We start from the raw sequence: 9,198 nt of genomic DNA, 5'->3' as shown, positions 1-9,198 counted from the left end.
ACCGCGAGGATCCGGGGAGAAGCCTCGGGCACAGACGACCGCAGCAGCCGTGGACACACAACGGGGTCTCACCGCCAGCGGCCCGTTTGGGCACACAGGGGCGGTCCCGCGCGGCACACGGAGCGGCCGCCTGGCCTTCGGCGACCCACGCACGCCTCTCGGGGGCCCGCGGCTCCCCCACACCGCCACCGCAGTCGCGGCCAGCGCCCCATAACCGTCTTCCCTACACACGCGGCGGGCCGACCCGACCTCTCCGACGCCCACCGGGCCCACGCGGGGCCGACCGCCGCCGGTGCGCGAAGCCGAGGCACACACCGGGGGGGACGCGGACACCGGCCGATGGTGGCCGGGGGCGACGCCCCTCAAGGCGGAGCCGGCTCGGGTCCCAGACGGGGCCGCCCCGGCGCAGCCGGAGAGCCGCTCAGAGAGAAAGGATCGGCAGGCAGCGGCGGGGAGCGGGCGCACACGCAGGGCCGGGGCCCACGAGGGCAGGGGCACGGGAGCCCGCCGAGGACCCGGGCGGGAACCTCGGGCACAGCCGGGCCACCGGGGAAGACACGACCACGGGATCCCACCGCCACAGACACGAGGGCGGTCCCGCAGCCCTCCCACCCGGGACACCGGCCGGCCCTCGGCACCACCGCGGAGACCCCTCACGGGACCCGGACCCCACCGCCGGGGGCCCCGGAGCGACCACAGCGACAAGCCCGACGCCAGGGCGACACACCCAGGATCTCGTCCATCCGCGACCCGGTCCCGCTCCGGGAGACCGGCACGCCCCACCGTGGGGACGCTTTCCCGGGCCCAGGCGGCCCGACCCGTCGCCCCGCACACAGCGCGGTCGCCGGCACCGGCAAGGGCTCGGCACGGCACGGGAGCGGGCGGAGAGCCGGCTCGCAGCGGAAGGGGGTCACGCGCCAGACGGGACGCCACACGCACCCAGCCTTCAAGCGACGACCTCCCCAACGGCGAGGACACAGGGCCCGGCCCGGCGGGACCCTCCCCCGACTCAGAGGGGGGAGGCGCGGGCCACAGTAGGCGACGAGCGGCGCTCGGTCTTCACCGCGGAGACCGGCGGACCCCACTTCTCCCCGCCACCGAGGAGGAAGAGGGAACTCTGCCTACACACGAGCGAATCCAATCGCCACGCGGAAGCGCTACCACAACGCAGAGAGAGGCGGCGGGCCGGGGGAGTCCGGTACCCCCAAAGCACACCTCTGGGATCGCTAGAGAAGGCTTTCTCACCGAGGGCGGGTCACACTCCCCCACCCACCGGTCGCCCCTCGCCGGGCCGCCCACGGAGGCGCTCAGGGACACCCAGGGAAGGGAGGGATGAGGTCTACGGCGAGAGGAGCGGAACCCGAGGCACCCCCTCAACCCCGCGTCGAGGGGCACAAAACCTCGATCGATCGCCTCGACGACAACCCTCCGACGAGCTGAGCGCTTCTCCTCGGGACCCACACGCAGACCCCATGGCGGCAACCGGAGGAGGGGGCCCCGGGGGCGGGAACGACACCACCGCTCGGCCTCGGGCACCTGAGGGACAACCCGGAGCGCTCCAGGAGCACCGCAAAAGGCCCAAGCCGAGCCAACGCTCGCACCACCCCGGCGAGGGCAGCACGACGGGCCATCGGGACGAGCCCCCCACCGCCGCGGAGAGGGGCCGCCCCCGACAAGGCAACAACCACAGGAGGCGAGAGCGAGGGATGCCTGCCGCGTCAGAGGACCCCACCGGCCCCCGCCAGGCGGAGAACGGGGGAGCACGGCGAGGTCGGGCCGGATTCCGTACCCCCTACACCTCCCGATCCAGACCCCACAGGCAGGGTGCAGGAGAGGCAAGGGGGCCCCCGCGGGCGGGACGAGAAGAGCGGTCCCATTCACCGAGAATGTCCGTCCCTCGCCCACCGCGGATCGGTCGCGGCCCGGGAGAGCGTGACGTCACCACATCGATCGGAAGAGACCCAGAGCGGGGCGAAGGAGTCAACCTCAGCAAAGCCACGGAGCCCACGGGCCCGAGGCCGGCCAGCCCCGCTCCGGGGAAGGGACGGCGGACAACCCCAGAGGAGAGGAGGACGCCTGACACGCACGGCACGGAGCCAACGGAACGGGGTCGTCGCGACCGCCCCAGGTGCCCGCAGCAGGGAGCGCACACGCGGGCAGACGGGAGCCCGCCCGCCCGCACCGGCCTTTCCCCGCCACACCCAGGTGAGTCGGAAGAGACCCGGGCCCAGGGCGGCACCAGGGAGCCGGGACACTCAGACGGATGCACGGGAGGCAAGGCACACGGGCCCCAGCCGGCGGCTCAACCCAGAGCAGGGCCGGCTAGCCGGGTCACCGGTAGACCAGAGACCCCCCACGCATCCAGAGGCCCGACCTCTCCAGCGACGGGTCGCCAGAGGACAGCGTGTCAGCAATAACCCGGTGGCACAAAACGACAACTCAGAGTGAAAGATACACCCCGCCCAGGGGGCAGGGGGTCTAGTCACCGGCCACACCGCCGACTCAGAAATGCGTGACACGGACATCTGTCCCCAAAAAGGCCACCATCACAGCCAGACATGGAGCACCCAGGGCTGTCTGGTCGACCTAAAGATACACACACACACACACACACACACACACACACACACACACACACACACACCAGGGAGCAGCCCTTCCCGGGCACGCCCTCCGGGCCACCGGTGCCACGCAGGGGCCGGCCCGTGCCTTCAGAAACAGACTCTTTCGGCCGTCCCCTCACACGCGAGGGACACACGACACGAGGGACCGAAGGCGCTCAGGGACCACTCTCCGACCACGAAGGCGGACTCGGAAGTAAAGCGTCACAGCAGAGGGACCGCGGCCAGGCGCGGCACCCCGGGAGGACGGCGCAGGAAGGCCACCGACTCCCCACAGGGACTCGGGAAAGAAATCCGGCGGGTGGGTGGGTGCCTCTGGCGGCCAGGGCCCGCGCTGGCCCGCCACAGGGCCGTGGAGTGGCGTCCCCGGCCACCCGCGCCACGCCCGGAGGGTCCCCGCGGGTCGCGGGTCGGGCCTCGGGAGCTACGGCGTACTGGTCGACCGGCCCGGGCAGCCCCGACACCTCGCTCGGGCCTGGAAACTCGGCGACAGCCTGCCCCCATACAGCCCTGCACGCCCGAGCTCTGACTCACAAGTGACTCGCCAGAGCTCTGGCGCCACAGGGACAGCCCCGCTGACGGCCGCAGGCTTTCCGGAGCAATGACTAGCTCACAGCGGGGACGGTCCCCTCCCTCGGCAGCTGTCACCGGAGCTCCAGAAGCCAAGAAAACCATATAAAAGCGGCCGCCAGATGGAGCCCGACAACCGGCGACGACCAGGTCCCCAAACCTGTCACCGAGAGAGATCCAGATGGCAGGGCGGCCGGCGGACGGCAAAACCGAAACCGTGAGTCGAGAAAAGTCTGGCCGAGGCCGAAGACACAGCCCCTCCACCCCAACCCCACAGAAACCGTCCTCCAAACGTGTCTCTGCGTAGACCGAGACAGGCTCCAAAGACAAGCCCACGACGTGTGGCTGTTTGGACATGCATCTCGGAGGGAGAAAGAACACACAGGACTCGGTCGCGAGTCGTTCAGGTGACAGAGAGACACAGAATGAGGACACTTTCACAATCAAACCTGGGGTGTGGGGGAGGGAGGGAGGGAGGGAGGGAGGGAGGGGGGATAGAAAAAAGACACATGGAGGAAGGAGAGAGGGAAGAAAGGAAGCAGGGTGGGGGGAGGAAGGACATGGAGAAAACAGAAATTTTAAAATCTGGAGAAAATAGATGATGAAAGACAGGTGGAAAATGAAGAAAGATGAAGAAGAGAAAGAATGAGGAAAGAGGTGAAGGAAAAAAGGGCGAAAGAGACAAAAAAAGTATAAAAGACAAAGAAAGAGAGAAAAAAAGGAAAGGAACAGAAAAAAGGAAAGAAGGGAGGGAGGGAGGGAGGGAGGGAGGGAGGGAGGGAGGGAGGGAGGGAGGAGGGAAAGAAAGAGAAAAACACAGAGCAAGAAGAAAGGAAGGCAGAAAGAAGAGGCTAATGCCATTTTCGGCATTAGCCCCCACCTGCATTTAGGTAAAAATCTAAAAAAAGGGAAAAAGAAAAGAAAGGAAGGAAGGCAGAGAGAAGAAAGAAAGAAAATAGACAAAATGAAATTTCTTGCTAAACATAATCGGGCCTGGCGACAGAGCTAGGCTCCATCTCGAAAGAAAGGCAGGGAGACAGAAAGAAAGAGCAACAGAGAAAGACAGACAGACAGACAGAGAAAGAGAGAGAGAGAGAGAGAGAGAGAGAGAGAGAGAGAGAGAGAGAGAGGCCAAGCAAGGTGGCTCATGCCTGTCATCCCAGCACTTTGGGAGGCCGAGGCGGGCGGATCACAGGGTCAGCAGTTCGAGACCAGCCTGGCCAAAACGTTGAAACCCCGTCTCTACTAAAAATACAAAAATTACCTGGGCGCGGTGGCACACGCCCGCCATCCCAGCCACTCAGGAGGCTGAGGCAGGAGAATCGCTTGAACCATGGAGGCCGGAGGTCACCGTGAGCCGAGATCGCGCCATCGCACTCCAGCCTGGGTGACAGGCTGAGACTCTGTCTCAAAAGAAAAAAGAAATAAAAAATAAAAAAAGAAAAAGAAAGGCCACACAAGAAACACAGAAACATCTAAAGAAACACAGGAACAATGAACGAAACCCAGAAACGACAAAAGAAACAAACAAGAAAGAAAGAAAGAAAGAAAGAAAGAAAGAAAGAACTGGAAAAGGCAATTAGGAAGAGAGAAACAAAGGAGAAAGGATAGACAGATTTCCTTTCGAAAGATCCTCTAACAGCATAGTAAGGCCCAGGGAGGGGCTGCGACCCACCTTCCACCTTACGAATACGGTTGGCCAGGAAAATATAAATACCACGTGTAACGTCACCGTTAAACGTGACTATGAGCCGGGCGCGGTGGCTCACGCCTGTCATCCCAGCATTCTGGGGGGCTGAGTCGGGTGGGCCACCTGAGGTCAGGAGTCCAACAACAGGCTGACCGACATGGTGAAACCCCGTCTCTGCTAAAAATACCAAAGAAAAAAAAAAAGGGACCCACTTCCGTTACTTGCTGCTGTGGACGATAGGCAGCTGGGGTCGGTGAAGGATTCCAAGATGGCTGGGCGAAAACTTGCTCTAAAAACCATTGACTGGATAGCTTTTTGGGAGATCATACCCCAAAACCAAAAGGCCATTGCTAATTCCCTGAAATCCTGGAATGAGATCCTAACCTCCAGGTTGGCTGCTTTACCTGAGAATCCACCATCTATTGACTGGGCTTACTACAAGGCCAATGTGGCCAAAGCAGGCTTGGTGGATGACTTTGAGAAGAAGTTTAATGCCCTGAAGGTTCCTATACCAGAGGATCCATATACTGCCCTGGTGGATGCTGAAGAAAAAGAAGATGTGAAGTCTTGTGCTGAGTGGGTGTCTCTCTCAAAGGCCAGGGTTGTAGAATATGAGAAAAAGATGGAGAAGTATAAGAACTTAATTCCATTTGAACAGATGACCATTGAGGACTTGAACGAAGCTTTCCCAGAAACCAAATTGGACAAGCAAAAGTATCCCTATTGGCCTCACCAACCAATTGAGAATTTATAAAATTGAGTCCAGGAGGAGGCTCTGGCCCTTATATTACACATTCTGGACATTAAAAATAAAAGTAATTATTAAAAAAAAAAAAAAAAAAAAGAACCTCTTTAATTTTAATGTTAAAAATAAAAAAGGAAAAGAAAAACAAATTCTCCGGACGTGGTGGCACATGCCTGTAACCCCAGCCACTCAGGAGGCAGAGGCAGGAGAATCGCTTGAACCCCGGAGGTGGAGGTCACCGTGAGCTGAGATCGCGCCATCGCACTCCAGCCTGGGTGACAGGTGAGACTCTTGTCTCAAAATAAAGAAAAAAGGAAAAAAGAAAGAAAGAAGAAAGAAAGAAAGAAAGAAAGAAAGAAAGAGAGAGAGAGAGAGAGAGAGAAAGAGAGAAAGGAAGGAAGGAAGGAGCCGGTCGCGGTGGCTCAAGCCTGTAATCCCAGCTCTTTGGGAGGCCAAGGTGGGTGGATCACGGGGTCAAGAGATAGAGACCATCCAGGTCAACATGGTGAAACCCCATTTCTACTAAAGATACAAAAAATTAGCTGGGCATGCTGGTGCGTGCCTGTCATCCCAGCTACTCAGGAGGCTGAGGCAGGAGAATTGCCTGAACCCAGGAGGTGGAGGTTGCGGTGAGCCGAGATCGCGCCATTGCACTCCAGCCTGGGTAACAAAAGGGAAACTCCATCTCAAAAAAAAAAAAAAAAATACCACACAAGAAACACAGAAACAACGAAAGAAACACAGGAACAACGAACGAAACACAGAAAACGACAAAAGAAACAAACAAGAAAGAAAGAACTGGAGAAGGCAATTAGGGAGAGAGAAACTAAAGGAGAAAGCACAGACAGATTTCTTTTCGAAAAATCCTCTACCGGCATAGTAAGGCCCGGGGAGGGGCTGCGACACACCTTCCACCTTAGGAATATGTTGGCCAGGAAAATAAAAATGCCACACGTAAGGTAACCGTTAAAAGTGACAATGAGCCGGGCGCGGTGGCTCAGGCCTGTCATCCCAGCACTCTGGGGAGGCTGAGGCGGGTGGGCCACCTGAGGTCAGGAGTCCAACAACAGGCTGGCCAACATGGTGAAACCCCGTCTCTGCTAACAATACAAATAAACTTCTTTAATTTTAATCAAAGAAAGAAAGAAAGAAAGAAAGAAAGAAAGAAAGAAAGAAAGAAAGAAAGAACTTCTCCGGGCGTGGCAGTGCATGCCTGTAACCCCCAGCCACTCAGGAGGCTGAGGCAGGAGAATCGCCTTAACCCGGGAGGCAGAGGCCGCCGCGAGCCGAGATCGTGCCCTCGAACTCCAGCCTGGGTGACAGAGTGAGACTCTGTTTCCAAAAAAAAGAAGAAAAATGACTATGAGGGCCTGGGCCAGGGTGGTTGAGTGAGTTTACCTAGGGAGGGAGGGAGGGAGGGAGGGAGGGAGGGAGGGGTGGCGGGTGGGGAGGGGGGAGAGAGAGAGAGAGAGAGAGAGAGAGAGAGAGAGAGAAAGAGAAAGAGAAAGAAAGAAAGAAGGGGGGATATGCCTGAGTGGAAGGAGAGAAACCAAGGGGAGCAGGAGGGGACACAAAGAGGAAGGGGAAGGGACGGAGGCACAGTAGGTTATTCTAAAATGTATTCAAGACTGGGGTGGGGGTGGGCACGGAGGGCAACTCAGGAAACAAGCCGACTCCAGCAATGACACCTAATTCATGATTGCTGGCATCGCTGCCTCGAAAGGGGGGCACCGCATGTTTCTTCCTCCACACTCATTCGATGATTTCTGGGAAACGCCATTTACGAGCACACTCTGGACATCTACCTGCTTTCGCTACATCTGGGGAGAATCGGGAAAGTCCCCACTAACGACAAGGCCTAAAGTGGAGCTGTCATCCACAAAACCCAGGCAGAAGGGTCCATATGGGTTAAGAAAGACACCAAGAAAGAAAGGGAAACAACGGATCAAAGAGAAGAACAATCGGGCCCGGCCAGGGTCTCCAGGGGTCGTCTGGGCAACGAGGGAGTCGGGGGTGGGGGTGGGGGTGGGGGTGGGGGACGAATGGACTAAGGGAGGGCGGGCCTCTAAGTGGGGGGAGGTGGGGGGCGGGTGGCAGAGAGAAGCCACAGTCTCTCCTGACGGTGGGCGGGCGGCCAGAGCGTCCCGTCACGCCGCCTAGACTTCGGAGAACCGGTGACCGCTAGGTGACGCCCGATGACAACATATGCAAGTGTCAGCCCGGCACCCTCCCAGGCATTTCCCCCACAACTAATGGAGCGGAGACCCTGAGGGGGAAGGAAGCACCGTGACTCGGCAATACGCGCAGAAACACACGCACCTACGTACGTGCGTAGGTACGTACGTACGCACGCACGCACGCACGCACGGACGTACCCACGCACGCACTCACACGCACGGCGTATCCCACAGAATAGCAGAGTGTATACCGTGATAGCGAGAGGGCCCACGCCATTTTCTTCTCTAGTAACAAAAGAAAAAGCAGGCCGAGGCCCGGCGGCCCACGCCCCTCACCCCAGCACTCCGGTAGTCAGAGGCAGAGGCGGGCGGGTCACCCGGGGTCAGGAGTTCCGAACCATCCCCGTCAACATGGCGAAACCCCCGCCTCCAGGCCCTCGAAAGGCCGGGCAGGGGCAGGAGAATCGCTGGAACTCGGGAGGTGGAGGTCGCAGTGAGCCAAGATCTCACCACCGACCGCACTTCAGCCTGGGCGACAGAGCGAGACTCCCGGGGCGGGGGGGTGGTGGGGGGGATTCGCTTCCCTCTTTAGGTGACCACGCACCGTGACACGTACACAGAGAGCTCGGAAGGTACACAGGCTCTGACCTCCTCTCTGTGGTTTTGAGTCGGTCTGGCGATATTTTCCAGGCCTTCCGTTTCCCCGTAAGCAGTCACAGAAATGAAAACTCCCTCCTTTCCCAATTCGTCTTCAGCTCATCATCAGGCCGCAAGAATAAGCAGCCCGACCCGACCCGACCCTCCCGCTGGGTCCGGGAGCAATTGCACTCCAGCCCGGGCGACAGAGCGAGCGAGCGAGCGAGCGGAACCTCTGTCGCAGAAGAAAACAATTAAAAAGAAGGAAGATAGATAGATAATCAGCCGGCCGTTTTGTGTCGTGCTGCGTCCTGGCACCCGCCCGGGCCGGTAGGCCCAGCTCCTCAGGGGCTGAGTCAGGGGAGCATCTCTCTAAGCCCACCAGTCAGTTCAAGGTCACAGTGACCTACGTACGATCGGCCTGGGCGACACAGGGAGACCCCATCTCTAAAAAAGTACATGGAAGCGTGGACGGTCGTAGAAGACATACAAGGAGGTGGCGGAGCACGGGAAGGCTCCGCTCGTTCCTGAAGACCAGAGCACAGCCGGGTGCGGTGGCTCAAGCCTGTCGTCCCAGCACTTTGGGAGGCCGAGGCGGGTGGATCACGAGGTCGAGAGATCGAGACCAACCTGGTCAACGGGGTGAAACCCCGTCTCTGCTAAACATACCGGAAAATAGACAAATAAATAAATTAGCTGGGCACGGTGGCACGTGCCTGTAATCCCAGCTACTCGGGAGGCTGAGGCAGGAGAATTGCC

At 59.4% G+C, this 9,198-nt stretch overlaps 1 protein-coding gene and 1 long non-coding RNA gene across 2 annotated transcripts in view; one reads left to right on the top strand and one right to left on the bottom strand.

The window, feature by feature from the left end:
- The window catches only part of LOC144581295 (uncharacterized), a 21,541-nt gene extending 13,598 nt beyond the window's left edge, over positions 1-7,943 (bottom strand). The window contains exon 1 of the long non-coding RNA XR_013531912.1: positions 7,432-7,943. This is a non-coding gene — a long non-coding RNA (uncharacterized LOC144581295). The remainder of the gene's footprint in view (positions 1-7,431) is intronic.
- On the top strand, positions 5,098-5,728 carry LOC144581294 (ATP synthase peripheral stalk subunit d, mitochondrial). Its single transcript, XM_078364483.1, has one exon. It carries the CDS (start codon positions 5,150-5,152, stop codon positions 5,633-5,635), a length of 486 nt encoding a protein of 161 aa, XP_078220609.1. The 5' UTR covers positions 5,098-5,149; the 3' UTR covers positions 5,636-5,728.
- Positions 7,944-9,198: the final 1,255 nt, after the last annotated feature.

The sequence above is a fragment of the Callithrix jacchus genome, chromosome Y (assembly GCF_049354715.1).
Source record: "Callithrix jacchus isolate 240 chromosome Y, calJac240_pri, whole genome shotgun sequence".
Classification (NCBI taxonomy): Eukaryota; Metazoa; Chordata; class Mammalia; order Primates; family Cebidae; genus Callithrix; species Callithrix jacchus.
The sequence above is the reverse complement of the archived record's forward strand: the minus strand, read 5'-3'. Positions and strand labels throughout refer to the sequence as shown.